Here is a 17,295-nt window from a genome sequence, read left to right as displayed (position 1 = left end):
GCAAGAATATCTGTTCACTGCTCAGCCACTTCATCAGGGTACCAAATAAGGAAGATGTAGCTTTTAGTTCCAAGGAACTGTCATGCCCTGGCACAGAAATAATCTTTGTACGAGGAAGACCACATGAACCAGAAGTTATTCAGAAGAGTCAGGCCCTAGCACCTGAGGTGAGGTAGATTCCTATGCTAATGTTTACAAAGTTTCATAAATATATATCAAGATCCCTTTTAAGAAGAGTTTCTAGGTTTACTTTAATGCCTTCTTCTTGTAGACAACAAATCCAGAACATCCAGAAGTCTATAATGAGATAATACTCACCAACATCAGCGTGCTCAATAAACGCTTTCACAAAATGTTTCATTTCCTCAAACTGTGATTCTCCAACATCTGAAGTTCCATCCAGAAGAAATATCACATCCATTGGCTCGCTGCAAATTCCTGAGGAGGATTTTAAAGCTTTTCATTATCAAGGTTTCTATACTAAGTGACTGGCACATAGTGTAACTTCAGAAAAGCAACACAACAGAAGAAAACAAATAGAAAGTTAGGAAAATAATAAAATTACACTCTTGATCTTCTTTTACCAGTGAAGGAAACTTGGTTACTTGTCTGGAGGATTATTTCAGACCATCTCCCTGGAACTACTCTGCAGGAGCATCTGTGGAAATCAGGAGTCACTCTGCCAAGGGGTGCATCCAGAGTCACCTGAATTTGGTGACAGTCCTTTACATCCTGGTTACAGCTCATCGTACATACTGCAGGGTGCTCCAAGTGAGGATCCCACTGAAACATACCTCACACCTTGATCACCATTTGGTTTGGTGTAACATACTCTATATAGGGCGGTTTTGGGAGAGGACTTAGAAGGTGCAACGGTACAGGATTTGGCAGCCATACTGGCAGGACAAACTTGCCAATACAGAAATAACTCTGGCTGCCAGTAGGCCTCCAAGCCCAGTGCAAAGGGGTGGTGATCACCTAAAAAGGGCATGGCACCAGGATCCATCTAGCACGGCCTTGCCAAAACTAAATCTGCCTCTCTGGTTTTTACATCTAGAGAGGGTCTCCTATGAATCTCATCCTCTTGTAAGGTGCATCTCAACTGACCATCTCAGTTACAACTCCCAGGCTATGGAGACGTAAGACAGAATATGCTTGGTTTGATCCTTTCTTCTATTTCACAAGACTACAAAAACCGTATCTTCAGGTTGGCCATTGGTGCCATCATAAGTGTTTTCTTAATCTTAGCTTGTTCCCTGAATTGTTGTTTTTGTACTGCTTCAGTCGTCTTTCTTTTTCCCGTGTTCTGTGAACTGTCCAAAGCAGTGTTTCTCAACCTCTGCAACTTTAAGCTGTGTGGACTTCAACTCCTAGAAGCCTGCTGGCTGGGGGAATTCTGGGAGTTGAAGTCCACATCCACACAGCTTAAAATTGCAGAGGTTCAGAAACTGTTCCAGAGTCATTTGCATTTGGGATAGTCTACAAATATAACAAAATACAGTAGAAAAAATAAAATATGTCCAGTAAGTTCCAACTGGGGTAAAACAGGACTATTAAGCTGGTTAGTGGTACAATGTGCACGGATCATACTGTACGACATTTGTACAATCGTTTACCAGGCACAGTTATCCAATAGGGAAAACCATTTAAGGAACAATCTCTCTGGCCATTAAGCTCTAAAAAATAACATCTGAAGCTGGTAGAGGCTCATCTTTCTGGAATGTGGAAGAAGGTTTTCTCCCAAAGAGTTCCTAGGCAACACAATACATGGACATTCACCCGTCTCTTATGTATTGTGTAGAAAATCTGGGGAGATACTTGTCCTTCACCAGGCCTTCAACTGTTAACAATAAATAAGTTCTAAGAGCATTTAATTATAACTTGTTAATAGTGTCGATTTTAGTTTTATGTTCTATTCCATTTTTATAGTTTTGTTATAAGCTACCTGTCAGGATAGGTTATAAAATCAAAACATAATATGAATATAAATACAGAAGCTAAGCCATGAGGGCATTTTCAGTTCAGCTTTGACACCCTGATATTGGCTTATATTGATAGAAAACAAGTTGGTTGTCCTTTGCAGTTGACCACTGCAAAAAAGAGCTTGATGTGGACAATCCTTCTACCTTGCCTAGTATTCTCATTGAAAAACCTTCCACAAAAAGCATCTGAGAAAATGTGTTTTAGATTCCAAATGATGGAGTGATCCATTTCAGGACCACCATTGTCATGTTCACTGTTTCAATGTTCATTGTACATCGTAACGCTTCGCATGTCAAGTTGCTGACGCGCGTTCTGTTTGGGAGGGGCTGTGAGGAGTCCTGGCACTGGGGTTGATTTCTGTATTCAGCTGAATGGAATGTGTTTGGGTTATAGAGTGTGTTCAAGGTTTTATTCCCAGGAGATCAGCAGAACTTGTTGCCAGCACCTGCGGTGGGGAATTTGAAACGGTTTGGGCGAGGGGAGGGATTACGTTTGCACCGAGGGTTTTTAGTTTGTATTTGGTGCGCTTTTGCTCATTCTCAGCTTTCTCTGTATTTGCATACTATTCTTAATAAATCAGACATTATTAAGCCCTTGCTTGTGAGTCTGTGTATGTTAGGATAGGCAATCATTACATAAAGCTGAGAATCCAAAAAATCTTACTGTTAGCCCCTTTCCAGATTTGATCTTGTGAGGGAGTAGAGCTAGCGATGACCGAACACAAACCCTTGACCGGTGGAAGCGAAGAAACGAGCAACGGGGTGCCCGATTCCACGGTTAGGAGGAAAGAGAGGAACCCTACTCCAGAACCATCAGGGGTACAGGAGGGTTCGAGTTCTAGCCTGGAGGAAGAGGAGGTTGGAACAGGAAGAGCACCCGAAACCACCAGAGAGTCGCCAGGCGAGTTGATCACCTGGGATGAGACGCAGGGACCTCTACCAGGGATGTCCAGGACGTCCTGGAAGCAGCGGTACCCGTTATCCCCCATCGTTGTAAGGACGGAGGGGACGCAGCAGGATGGACGAAGGAAGGAGGACTCCCAAGCCCCTGAAAGGTTAAGGGTAGTGGAAGCAAAATTGGAGTTGATGGAGTATATGTTTAAGAGATTGTTGCTGGAATGGGGCCCCAGGGTGAGGAGCGAAGGGGAATCGAGTGCAAGGTATTCATCCTCTTCCCCTCCTCCCCCCCCCCCCAGTGGCAGCACCGCTGGAGAGAGGCAGGAGACAGCACAAGGCTGAACCAAGACCTCATAGAGTTCGTCTCCCAGAATCTCCCCCTCGAGAACGGAGACCCCCAGCGATCAGGGGCACAACCGCCCAGCCAGATGTTAGTAAGGGCCTGCCCGGAGCGGGCATAAAAGACTTTGCAGTCAAGTTTGATGGAGATCCAACTAAGTTGTCTTTCTTCCTCACCAATGCAAGGAATTATATGGATGAGTTCGGAACGTATTTCCGTTCTGAAAGGGCCAAGATAAATGCCATTGCCAACAAGTTGAAGGGGCGGGCAGCTGACTGGTATGTTCAGATAAGCGAGGCCAAAGCCCCTAAGCTTGATGAGTTCGAAGAATTCCTGTGGGCATTGAAGTTGCACTTTGAGGATCCTTTAGCCAAGGAAAGAGCAAAAAGGGCTTTAAAGGATCTCAGCCAGGGGCAACGGCCAGTAGCAGACTATGCCCTGGAGTTTAAGGCTTTGGCTGGGAAGGTTGATGACTGGTCCCAGTCTACCTTAATAGAACGCTTTAAGGAGGGTCTGAATACGGAGGTCTTGAGGTGGGCGTTGGGCTGAGACGACCCAGACACCCTGTATGGATGGATACAGCTGGCCGGGAAGGCGGAACATGCCCAGGAGACCTTCCTGCAGACCAAGAGGGCAGCAAGGCAAGCGGCGATTGTCAAGGGTCCCCGACCCGCTGCAGTGGCTGTGAAGCCAGGGTATCGAGTCTGGGAAAGTGGTGTGCAAATTGCCATCGATGCCCAGGAGAATGATGTCAGCCAAGGGGGAGACCAAAGTTGAGGAGGTTCCCTACTTCGGTGGAGAGGAGGAAAGCGATCTCAAAGAGCCGGCGGGAAACACCAGCCAGCTGCTCTAAAAAGCGCCTGTGGGCAGGTGGAGGAGAACAGGTATGAAGATGTTTGGGTGAGTGCTAACTGCCCTACCCTGAACATGAAGGTGAAGCTGGGCTCCAGCACAAAGACTGTGGAGGTTTAGGCATTAATTGACTCGGGGTGTTCCAGGTGCTTAATGCACCCAGACGTGGTGGCTGCTTTGGACCTACACAGTTTCCCCCTCCAGCAGCCCATGGTTTTCACCCAGCTGGATGGTTCAACAGCAGGGGGGGGGGGCGGTGACCCATTTCACAGAAACGGCGGCGATGCAATTAGGTAGCCACCGTGAGGGGTTAAAGTTTGTAGTGGCACCTGTTGGTCATCCCTTGGTCATTTTAGGGATTCCCTGGTTGGCCCAAAGAAACCCCTACATAAACTGGGAACACAAGGACTCTGACTTTTCCAGATGGGTTTTACCAAGCCCCTATGGCGGACCGGGTTCCCTACGCTGCGGTGGGGAGGGCTGCGACGGCAACCCCACGTTTCAGTGTGACACCTCTAGAGGGCTTGCCGGATAGATACCAGGTTTGCTGATGTGTTTGGGGAAATGGAAGCGGACCAACTCCCTCATCGAAAAACTGACTGTGCAATAGAGTTGGTCCCCAACGCTCAACTGCCCAAGCCGAAGATTTATGCAATGACTCAGAAAGAGCTTGAGGCGCTGCGGGTCTTTGTTGATAAGAACTTGGCCAGGGGATTTATCAAACCAGCGAATTCTCCTGTGGGAGCTCCTGTGCTGTTCCGTGACAAGAAGGATGACACATTAAGACTATGTACAGACTACCGGGGGTTAAATGCAGTCTCAATATTGAACAAGTACCCTCTTCTGTTAATAAAAGATATGTTAGCCCATTTGTCAAAGGGCAAAATTTTCTCCAAGCTGGATTTGCGGGAAGCCTATTTTCGCATTCACATACTGGAGGGGGATGAGTGGAAGACTGCTTTTAATTGTCTATTGGGTTCTTTCCAGTACAAAGTCCTACCTTTTGGGTTGGCGGGAGCACCTGGTGTCATGAGTAAGGATGGTGAGCAGGGGGCTCCCATCCAGACTGTTAAGCGCATGCGTAGCACTGACCAATTCCTCAGTGCTACGCATGCGCTTAACAGTCTGGATGGGAGCCCCCTGCTCGCCATCCTTACTCATGACACCTGGGGTGTTTATGCAATTGATTAATGAAGTGTTGCATGATCATTTGTTAAAGGGGTACTTGTGTATCTAGATGATGTTTTGATTTACACAGAAACCGAGGAGGAGCACGAACGCCTCCTCAAACAGGCGTTAAGCAAGCTTAGAAGTGCCAAACTTTATGCCAAGCTTTCTAAGTGTGAGTTTCACAAAGCTTGACTTGACTATCTGGGGTATAGGATATCTGACAAGGGCATTGAAATGGACCCTGAGAAAATTCAAGCGATCTTGGGGTGGGAACGCCCACATACCCAGCGGCAACTACAAAGTTTCCTCGGATTTAGCAATTACTACCGCCAGTTCATCCAGGGGTTCGCTGAAATTGCTTTGCCCCTCACTGATTTACTACGTACCACAGGGTTGGGGGACACGCGCAAGGTGAGGAACCCGGGCACAGTGCTTAAGTGGACACCAGAGTGTCAAGCAGCGTTCGAAAAGCAAAAAACCTTGTTCACTGCTGAGGCCATTTTGCAGCACCCTGATCCCACTAGACCCTTTGTTGTTCAAGTGGATGCTTCCGATTTTTCAATTGGGGCGCTCTTGCTGCAAAAAGATTCTGACAATCTATTGAAGCCTTGTGCTTATTTGTCCAGGAAATTTTCTGAGACCAAACGGAGGTGGCATGTTTGGGAGAAGGAGGCTTTTGCAGTTAAGGCAGCTTTAGAGGCATGGCGCCACCTTTTAGAGGGGGCTAGATGCCCTTTTGAAGTTTGGACTGACCATAAGAATCTGGAAGCACTCCGCACCCCCTGGCGACTCAGTCCTAAACAGATTCGCTGGGCTCAATTTTTCAGTCAGTTTGATTTCCAGCTGAAGTTTATTCCGGGGAAGAAAAACTTCCTTGCTGATGCTCTTTCTAGGTTGCCCCAAGATTCTGTCCATGCTCCTGAGATCGTGGGTACTGTGTGGATGGAGCCGCAGTTGGGGTTGCAAGCTGTCACTCACAGTCAAACCCGTGCGCAGCTGCCTCCGGCCCCGGTTTCGCCGGCAGGGAGGCGTACACAGATTTCCTCTCAATTGCAACAACAGTTTATCCAGGAACTGAAATCTGACACTTGGTTGCAGGCAAACAGAAACAATGTTTCCTTTGATGGTGGTTTAGCCTGGAGGCAGAACCGCCTCTATGTGCCTGAACAGTTACGGGGGGAAATCTTAACCCGTTCTCATGATGATAAGGTTGCTGGGCATTTTGGGTTTGTGAAAACATTGCACCTGGTGTGGCGCCAGTTTTGGTGGCCCACTCTGAGGCGCGATGTGAAAAACTATGTTGCTTCCTGACCTGTATGTGCCATGTCAAAACGTAAAGGGGGTAAACCGCAGGGACTCCTGCAGCCAGTGGCGAGCCCTTCCCACCCTTGGGAGGAGATTTCTATGGACTTTATTGTTGACCTTCCTCCCAGCCAGAAGAAGACTGCGATTTGGGTAGTCAAAGATTACTTTTCCAAGCAAGCCCATTCATTCCATGTGCTTCTATTCCTTCCGCCCCCCAATTGGCACACCTTTTTCTAATACACATCTACCGGCTCCACGGTAGCCCCTCCCGTGATGATTCCAAATGATGGAGTGATCCATTTCAGGACCACCATTCTGAAAGGTACAGGAAAAAAACACATCCCTTTTCCTTTCTCTTCTTTTGTTCAAAAAGGGACTACAAAAGTGAGCCAAAGAAATATGTTTCAACGTCAAAGAACTGTTGGGTTGGGAAAAAAATCAGTATAAGTATTTCAGCATTACCCAGTAATCTCTAAGCCAAAATATTTAGGGACGATACTATCCAAACCACTGTATGGGAGAAAATACAGTAGATATTTAAGAGATCTATCTATCTATCTATCTATCTATCTATCTATCTATCTATCTATCTATCTATTTTCTATCCCGCCTTTATTATTTTTATAAATAACTCAAGGCGGTGAACACACCTAATACTCCTCCCTCTTCCTATTTTTCCCACAACAGCAACCCTTTCAGGTGAGCTGGGCTGAGAGAGAGGGACTGGCCCAAGGGCACCCAGCCAGTTTTCATGCCTAAGGCAAGACTAGAACTCTCCTACTACGCCTGATTGGCTCTTGGGCTAAGAGGGAGGGACTGGCCCAAAGTCACCCAGCCAGCTTTCATGCCTAAGGCAGGACTAGAACTCACTGTCTACTGGTTTCTAGCCCAGTCCAAGAACATCCACAGGAAGTGCTTCTATTTTCAAGTTAAACAACAACAACAAATAAACCAGACATTACCTTCCTTCGAGCAGCATGTTTTGAGTACCAGGTCAGGCCCTTCTTGGATGAGGTTGTTAAAGCCTTCTATGATAATAGGAGCCTGTGGCTGACTTAATTCTTGGAGTTCCTGGATATCTGCATTAGGCCTTATGCCAATAGGAATAATATGGACATCACTGGATGGGCGAGTGATGGTATCTGTGGCAGGATTTGCAGTTACCATGTAAACCAAATGTGGCACTTGCTCTGTTCTTCTGCTGGTGGTGAACGATTGTTCAGAGACAAAGTTGAGAGCTTGCCCAGTGTTGGTTGCGTTTCCTCCCTGGAATTCCATCTCCTGAACCTTTTTAATCAGGAATTCCTTTGACTGATCTTCCCTGAAAGAATGTTCCACAGTGATGGTAAATGAATACTGTACGATGCTAATACGAATGGTTTCCTCTCCTATTTCCAACTCCCGGATTGTATGGATAAGAAACTCTTTGATGGTGTCAAAATTGTCCTTGCCAACTTCGCGGGACCCTTCAATTAAAAAGACAATGTCAAGTATCTTATGAACAGAAATGGAAATCTCTGTTGAGACCACCTCTGGCAAACCACGATGGGTTGCTGATAGTGTCACTGCACCAATGCTGGGGAGAGTTGGGATTGGGCTTTGGGTGGAAAATATGGCACTCACTTCAGGCACAAGGCCACAGAAGTAATCAATTATTTCATCCTTAAGTTGCCTTAACTCAAGGATGCTGTTCAGTATGAAAGCTCTGTTTTCTGGTGATTGCCTTTCAATCAGTTCAATTTGTTCAGTGCTCACGTGGGGGCCTAGCCCAATGGGTATCACAATAATTTTCTTTTTTTTCAAAAGTGGGAAGATTGCCTGAACTCTCTTGGGGTCCTTGCTTGCTGTAAACAACACAGCAATTCTGGCAGCGTTTGTTCGCGGTGCCTTGCCAAACACATGGTACACAACGTATTTGAGCACCTCCGTTGCAGAGGCTATATCTCCACCAGCGTATTTTATATTTTGCACAATCTTCCTCATCCTAGATGGCTTTTTAACATCCTTCAGGCCAAGGTAAATGTGTGAACCGGTGCGGTATCCCAGGATTGCCAAGCGAATTCTTTTTTGGGAGATGTGCAGTTTTTCCATCATGCTAATTATGAAATCTTTCAGCTCTTCAAAATCACTCTCTGAAAGTTTATTGGAACCATCCATTAAGATGGCAAGGTCCATCATCTTGCTACAAGAATATTCACGTATGACGACTTCTTCTTCTTCTTCTCCTTCTTCTTCTTCTTCATCTGGACTAACAGTGGTCAAGATTTTGCCAATTACTTTTGGATCACATCGGCGACATGTCAAGTTTTGTACTTCACAATAGCTAACAAAGTAGGAAAAAGAAACAGTTAACACCCCATTTTAAACTTTCAAAGGAGGAACAAGAGTGTAATGTGTGTTTACTCTTTCCAGTGTTTAATAACTATTTGGGGCATAAAATGTTCCTAAGTTTAGTTTACCGATTTTGCTGTCCAAATGCTCACAATCATTTACATATGTGTTCTATTTTTTCTTTGACAGAAAATAAATCTGGCATAAGGAAAGCTCAGGGAAATCATTGTCTCAAGCACAATTACAACATAAACTAATATGTACCAATGGAAGACAATAATAATAATAATAATATTAAACAAATATGTGTTCTAGCAATAAAAAACAAAGAGTAACGTTGAACATGGCTTTCAGTCTCTCTTTTCCCCATCACAATTTTAAGCTTCTCTTACATACACACTGACCTAATCTGACACAATAAAGTCAACAGACAACATGGAAGTACTGATTATGGCAACCTTTAGACCAACTCCTCGTGTAATTCCTCTTGAAAATGACTGATATTGTTCCTTTTACCTGTTACATGCTATGAAAAAAATGTGTAAGGAAAATACCATCTCACTGGTATTACTTTGGTAGGACTACCATTAATTTAATATTCAGACTCCAATAAAGCATCCATATAGAACTGTTCCATATTATGCTTGTTGTTTTCACCCAATCCTTCTTCTGGGGGCCTGCTTTGAGGCCTCATAATGGATTCAGCCACAGAACAGCAGCAAGGACAAAAGTCATGAATTAAATTGGACCGAAACATCAAAAAATACCAAGTTGCTGGTATTCCAGCTGTTCTTTAAATCTTCTGAAGATAATCTTGTCAGCTCTATGGTTTTAAATGGAAACAATGCCTCCATCAAGTACTTTAAGTTCTGTTAAAGTAGGTGACTTAGGTAAATAAAGAATATAAATATTTCATTTCCAACCAATAAAAACAAAGTGCTCCAATCTGCCCAGGAACCATGTTGACATCCACTTTTGTCAGTTGTTTGTCCAACGTTGGAGGAAAAAACTACTCAGACAGTACTCAAGTTTCTATACAGTGTTCTCTTACAGACTCGCTCTTTGAGTGAGATGGGCAGCAACAAAATTCGAAATATAAATAAATAAATATTCTCCTATTCATCAACTAAAAGATGTCACGGCTGGGGATCTTAAGAAAGATCCTGTATGGTAATACTTTAAATATAGTCCCACAAAAACTAAAAAAAAGAGGAGAGTCTGTCAAATTCAGCAAGAGATGCAAGGCCTGATTGTAGAAATGAAGCAAGGATGTAATTAATAAGCTATTTAATTCTAAATGTAGGAGGGTGAGTTAATAAATTTACCCACTGTAAAATGGAAATCTTAATTGAAATCAGTGGATTAAATTGACTCTATTTCTTCCCAACAGAGAAGAATATTTCTTCAGATCATGACGAAAATCAGTTATTTCAGTTCCTCCGAATTGCTGCCTTGCAATCACTTCTTCCAAGCTTTTGCTTTGATGGCATTTTATAGCCACTGCTGAATTTCCTTGGCTAAGTTGCACAGCTGGGGAGCTCCCTTTCATCTGGTATGGTCAAGCAAGGCAAAGTAACTGTCAGGGCAAAGTATGCAGGATTCTTGCAAGGAAGGAGCAGTGGGTTGGACGCCATTAGCTAAAGGGCCTCTTCTGACTCTGGATTCTGTGTGTTTCTTGAGCCTTTTAGACTATTCAATCTTCACTTCCTTGCAAAATTATAGTTAAAGAAAGTCTGCACTGGATTTCTAGAAATTAAACAGAGGCCAATTCTCTCTACACTTTACTCTTCCTGGACACTAACCTCCAACAATATTTTATTTTTTATTTTATTTATTTTCTATCCTGCCTTTATTGTTTTTATAGATAACTCAGGGCCATGAACATAGCTAATACTCCTTCCTCCTCGTACATGCTTATGTTCTGGCTAAACATTTTGCATTTGTTAAAACCCTTATCTGCACTGGGTCCTGACCATGGGGCCAAGGAACCTCCCACAGGGATTCCTGGCTGGCCTGGGTAGTGGGACAAAAAGGGAGGGCTAGAAGATCTCCACATTGTTGCAAGAACCCTCTTCTTAGCAAAGAAGTGGGTTAAATCTGGTCAGCTCGTAGCCCTAACCACAATGAGAGATTTCAGATCATTTATGAAACCACCTGAAAAATGTCAGCATGTGATCTGAAGGGGACACTCAGCCCAAGAATTTTCAGTATTAATGTGTAAAAGACTATTATAATTTATTTTTCCAACCCTGATGTAATATTTACCCAAGAACATCCTTTTAACTTCCAATTTTCTTTGGATATCTGCTACAGAAAGGTTTGTACAGATGCAAACCACCTAAATGAGGTGAAAGCTTTAAGACGTGGCTGTATCCATGGAGAAACAGACCTTCATAGATGTTTATGTATTTCCAGATTTACACAGAAGCCTACTGGCATGTGCCAGAAAATACTAGCAAGCAATTGGAAAAATACTGTATAAACTGTAAGTCAACTAAATACAGACATGTGATTTTGTAGGAGCTAAAAGTGGAAAACCTCTCTGTTAGAAGATTGAACATCTTGTTAAAATGTTTATTTTCATTTCAGTAATTCTAACCTTTTTAGAATGATAAAATTCTGATAATTAATACTGTTTTTCAAGGCTTGGGGTGTGCTTCCAAATTATGGTTCAGTATTCGAAATGAGCATATGGCTGGATGTTTCTCACCCAAGTGCAGTAAAGTTGATCTATCTGAATTTAATCTTAAGATTTAATTCAATCATTTGAATTCTTTATTGAGACAGTGACTTCGATGGATAACAGTTACGGGAGGAAAAAACGCATTGATATGTAATGCTTGGGAGAGAGGGGAGGGGGCACAAATAAGCATCCCGTCTCCACCCTCCCGATTTTTCTTTAAAAAAGCCCTGCGGATTGTCTTCTTCCTAGTGAAGAATTATTGAAGTTATTTAACTGACTTCAGACTATTTCTAAATTATTAACTGTGGCTTGACTTACCTATTTTTTAAAAATCCTGTTTCACAGAAAAAGAGAGAGAGTATTCACTTTAACACTAACTCAGTTTTTAAAAGGGGGATAACTTCCTAAACTAAAACAATGTTAATTTTTCTGGTTTCTGAGCCAGTACAACCACAGAGCATCCTCTTGAGAGTAGCTTTGGTTCTGTGAAGTATGATGAACAACCCTCCAAGATCCCTTAAAACTGACACAACTGATTCTTGTAAAAAACCTTGCCAGAGTCCCACCCCACATGTTCTGCTAAAATCCAGAGCTATGGAGGACACATACACTATGAGATACATTTCTTCTCCACCCTAATTCATCCTGCCCCCTCCCCTGAATTCCACAAAGTTCTCTACTTTACCAGGACTGGCAGAGCTGAGAATTCTCCGAGTTCAAAATTATCGTCTTCCCATGAGGAATCCTGCGACCTTCTACTTCACACACTGGACATTCTTCGAGTTTGATACAAGACTCAGAAAGCTCATCAAGTATTTTTCCTGTTTCACAAAATTGTTGAAGAATGAGTTTAATTAAAAAAAAAAACAACAACAATATAACCTGACATTTTAAACATTTAGCCTCTCCCTTGGAAACTTAGTAAGAACTCCAGAACTTGCAGGATTGGCAACAGACAATAAGATGTTCCCCTTCCAAGTTGTGGGGGAACCACATCTCCCAGGTATTAGGAGTCCTAATGGTGCCACCCATGTTTCTGTTCTTCTACTCTTCTGCTGGTTCTGTCTTGAGTACGGATGGCGAGCAGGAGGGGGCCCCTATCCAGGGGGGAGAACGCATGCGTAGTACTGAGGAGTTGAGCAGCCATTCAAAGAGACACAGATCAGACCCGCCTTAACCTTTGGGGTTTATCTGTCTGGGTTTTTCCCACGCTTCTTCAGTTTGTTAGGATTTTCTGTCTAATGTAGCAGTAATAAAACACTAGAGACTTATTCCTTGTCTCAGCATGGTTCCTGGCTGTTAGGACAGGTTCTGTGAGGAAATTTTGAAGCAGTTCCACAGTAACTTTATTGATTTATCCCTTCCCACATCTAAAATGAAACCCAATGGAAGAAGGTCATTGGGAAACAAGGAGAAAAGGAAGCAAAGTCTAGAATTGAGCTAGAGATCAGCAATGGAATCCAGTTGACAAACAATACCCACTCTTTCTCCTTCTGTTTATGACATATGGGTTGTGGCATCATTTCCGATAGAGGAAAGGTATACAATTGTTTTCCAATGAAGTACATACTACAACAGGAATATAAAAATAACCCCATTGGCCAAAGAGTTGAATCCATCCCTGTCTGATCAAAAATGTTAAAAGATGATACCAATTGTGGTCAAATAGGTATCTTTATGAACTAGAGAGTGAAACACCTCTTCCTCTTTAATGCAAATATAATTGGTTATCCAATATTTGGAACAATCCTGGGTTTCCTGGGAAGATAGATGTTTTGCTCTGGGGTGCCACTATCTGCACAACATGATTCTCTATTCAAATAAGACATAATAATTATGGGTATCGCAGCATGAACTTAATTCTATTAACCCACTTTTGCGGTATTTTGGTCTTTCAGAATAAGGAGGCAGAAACTTGTTGATACTGCCTTTCGAAATTTTGTTGTTGTTTATTCGTTTAGTCGCTTCCGACTCTTCATGACTTCGTGGACCAGCCCACGCCAGAGCTTCCAGTCGGTCGTCAACACCCCCTGCTCCCCCAGGGACGAGTCCATCACCTCTAGAATATCATCCATCCACCTTGCCCTTGGTCGGCCCCTCTTCCTTTTGCCCTCCACTCTCCCTAGCATCAGCATCTTCTCCAGGGTGTCCTGTCTTCTCATTATGTGGCCAGAGTATTTCAGTTTGGCCTTTAATATCATTCCCTCAAGTGAGCAGTCTGGCTTTATTTCCTGGAGTATGGACTGGTTTGATCTTATTGCAGTCCAAGGGTTTCGAAATCAGAGCCCCGTAATAGCTGGCATCCGTGCCATTCTCTCTCTCTTGCTCCATGCATGCACAGACTTTAATTTGTGAAGGTGCTGGGGACACAATTTAATTTCTTAAAAAAGAAATAGGTGGATGAAGAAGCCGTTTAAACCCGTCTCTCTCATTTCTGGATGCCTCTCTGTTTCCTGAGCTATATACAGAGAAAAGAATTGTATTTATTTTATTTCCTCAATAGAAAGAGAAGGCGTCTCTGATTTTAGTGTATTTCTGCCAGAATACCAAGTCTAGCCATAATCTGAACAGACCAATTAACACTGTTCTGTTCCTTATTCCTTGCTTTCAATATCCCAAATCCCTTGCACGTATTGTCAGAGTAATATTTACAAGAGTCTCATAAAGGAAGATTAAGTAGGAGTATTATTTCTGGGGCTGCCCTGCTAAGTGAAACCAACTCAGCTAATATCACTGGAGAGATGAGATCTGAATGAGGAACTTCATGGGGCACAGTTCATTCTTCTACCCATGCAACCACCTTTCCCAAATCTGAATTATGCTACATCTCCAACCAGCCATGACCAGACATTGTCACTGATCAAAGCATCAGAAAACTGAAGGGCAACAGGAAAAATCCTCAACTTGCCTCTCCTCACTTCAAAAAAAGAGAAAATAATCAAATTATTTAAGGAATAGTGAAGCTCCAAGTAAGATCCTCCTGATCAGCCATCATGCATTGAGTGTGGATGCATACCTGCAGGGCAGTGTGGATGGCATCCTTCGACACACTTCACGGGACACAGGACTGGATCCATATGCTGGCATGTCCTTGGACAGGCAGGACCACAGCTGTTGTATCGCCATTCACACTGATATTCTTCCTCCACTTTGTTCATACTTTCACAACTTTGTGCTACAAAATACCAGATAAAAAAATAATGGAATGCTTGTACCATGTAATCACACCAATAAAAAAAATGAGGGTGTCTGTACATGTGTCCTCGTAGATGGCAGCTTGATTGATTTTGAAATAAGCTAAGAAGGAGTGAGGCTGGTTAGGACCCTTCAGAGACCCCTGCAGCTATAGGCTACACTGAAAAACATCCCAAAATAAGGCAGCAGATCAGCAGAGCTCAGCTCAAGGAAATCTTTACTTTTGTGTACTTCCTGTATATTAACTGCCTGCAATTCTTTAACAATAATTGACTGAGTTATTATATAGCATATTCCAGAAGGAGGGATGAGAAAGTGTGACTTGCTTCAGTGGCAGAATAAGGTTCAAAGTGGGGGTATCACCATGTTGGTATTTGTTTCCATAATTTTCTGTTGCTTCTTTGCAGGCAGTGGCTGACAAATGCAGCAGCAGCCGCTGTTTTTCTGAGATGTACTAGAGCTACGAATTAATACATAAGCCATTTCCCCCTTAGAGTCTTCTAGCAGAACACAATGACCATTGAGAACAAAATTGAAAATTGTCCTCATTACTGTTCATTAATTTATAGCGGTCCACTGATGACTGGATGACTCTAGAAGGCCCTACACGTTCCTAGTGGTGTTCCTACTAGAGTGGTGTCATTGTAGAAGTAGGTGGGCCTTCAAAGATCACGTGTCATCTAACACAAGCGATCTTTGAAGGAAGGCCCACCTACAGTACTTCTACAACGACGCCACTCTAGAAGGAACACCACTAGGAACGTGTAGGGCCTTCTAGAGTCATCCAGTCATCCAGTTTCTACAGAGACTTCCAAGTGACCTAGCGTAGTGCAATAGTGAGAAGAGGAGGAGGGAGATTGTGAGACTCAGCTTCCCTTCCTTACTGGAATTCAATTAGCCCGGTTTTAGTGGTTATGAACATTCATGGCAACGTAAATATGCAAGTACACCATAAAAGCTGGGAATGTAGAGGGTTCATTGACCCACTTGGAGAGCCACACCTGGAGGTCTGGAAGTGACCTAATTCACCCCAGGGACTGTCCACTCTGCCTTCGTCCCCAAGCCAGACACCTGATTCTGCAGAAACACTGCTCTACTCTCACCCAGCCTGGGAAAACAGCTGTGATGTTATTTTCAGCAGAAGAGAATGGAATTCGTAGGGCAGCTTTTTCTTTATGAGGTAGTGGAGAGTGCCAAATTTTACAGAAATTGAGGCCTCTTGAGAGATGCTGCTGTAAAAACTGTTATTTGGGGGACTGAATGTAAATGAAATTTGCAGCAATAATGGCCCTTTTTGGGGGGGAGAATGCCCTTGCTAAATATCAGGCAGGTTGCGCAAAGAGAAGAGAACCTTGCAAGGAATGAGAAAACTGTCCTGAATATGCTGCAGTTAGGTGTCAGAGGTGGCCAGAGGCACACCGAGGATAAACCTTCTGGTCCTTTCTATAAAACAAGGTTGTGGCAAAGCACAGTCTGTTAATGCAGGTCAAGACACAATCAGGATCAGAGACTAACAGTGAGAGGAAACCCTGATACAAATCGTTCTCCTGCCCTCTTGCCAGCCAACCATGATAATGTGATCAGAGCAACACAAGCTGGTCTGAGCCCTGCTGCATCCATCTCCCTCCTTCTCAGCCCAACGGGGGCATTTCGTATGAGCAATGTTTATGCAAGCACAGCCAGAAGAACAGCCTCAGAGCCAATGTCCACTTTGGGGAGCAACAGCTGAAAGGCCACCATCAGCAGAAGGTCAGGTTCACGGAGGTTAAGAACCCAAATCTGCGCAGTTTCAGCTAAGTAAATGGAAGTTCTAGCTTGATCCTCTTGTGTGTCAGAATTCAGATTTCAGCTGACTTCAGTGCATGTGCCTAGTGGAAATCTACCCACGTGGCTACGATCATGACAGGGAAAAAAGGGGATAATCATACTGCAGCTGAAAAAGCAATTCTACTGGTAAGAAGTCCATAGCACTACCTTAGAACACGTATAACGTGGTAATGAAGCCATAATAAGGACCCAGCTCTGCCTGCAAATCAGAAAGAACTTTTAGCCATCAAGGTTTTTATTATATTTATTGTATTTGTATTATAGGGTTTTATAGTTTTATATTTTTATCTATGTTTTATTGTAAACTGCCCAGAGTCCCTTTTGGGAGATGGGCGGCGATAAATTTGATAAATAAATAAATAAATAATAACCAATAAGCCATCATAAAAAGTAATTTGGAGAAAAATGGAATCAAGAGAGCATAACAAGAACTTGATGTGAAATGCCAGCACTCACAACAGTATCACCCCAAAATACTAGCATGGGCTGGGCCAACAGGTCAACCCACCCTGTTACACGTCTGTTTCCAAGCCTAAAGGCAGGACATGCAACAAGGAGAATGGCCACTACTCTTAAACACAACGCCCATTGCCAGCCCTATCTAACAACTGTAGCTGAGCCTAGAGCGAGAGCAGCCTGTCGCTGCTCTTCATTACAAGTGCGAAGTACAGAGCTTCCCCTTCCTCCAGAACGACCCTGCCTTCACACGACAG

At 43.5% G+C, this 17,295-nt stretch overlaps 1 protein-coding gene across 1 annotated transcript in view; it reads right to left on the bottom strand.

Annotated features, from left to right (window-relative positions):
• Positions 1-17,295, bottom strand: part of VWF (von Willebrand factor) — a 158,972-nt gene that overhangs the window by 63,235 nt on the left and 78,442 nt on the right. Inside the window, exons 25-28 of the mRNA XM_063308370.1 lie at positions 14,577-14,735; positions 12,246-12,381; positions 7,509-8,869; positions 319-438 (exon numbers count right to left, since the gene is read on the bottom strand). Coding sequence (XP_063164440.1) covers positions 319-438; positions 7,509-8,869; positions 12,246-12,381; positions 14,577-14,735 — 1,776 coding nt within the window. The remainder of the gene's footprint in view (positions 1-318; positions 439-7,508; positions 8,870-12,245; positions 12,382-14,576; positions 14,736-17,295) is intronic.

This window comes from Candoia aspera, chromosome 7 (genome assembly GCF_035149785.1).
Source record: "Candoia aspera isolate rCanAsp1 chromosome 7, rCanAsp1.hap2, whole genome shotgun sequence".
Taxonomy (NCBI): Eukaryota; Metazoa; Chordata; class Lepidosauria; order Squamata; family Boidae; genus Candoia; species Candoia aspera.
Note: the sequence above shows the minus strand (reverse complement) of the source record. Positions and strands in the feature narration are given on the sequence as shown.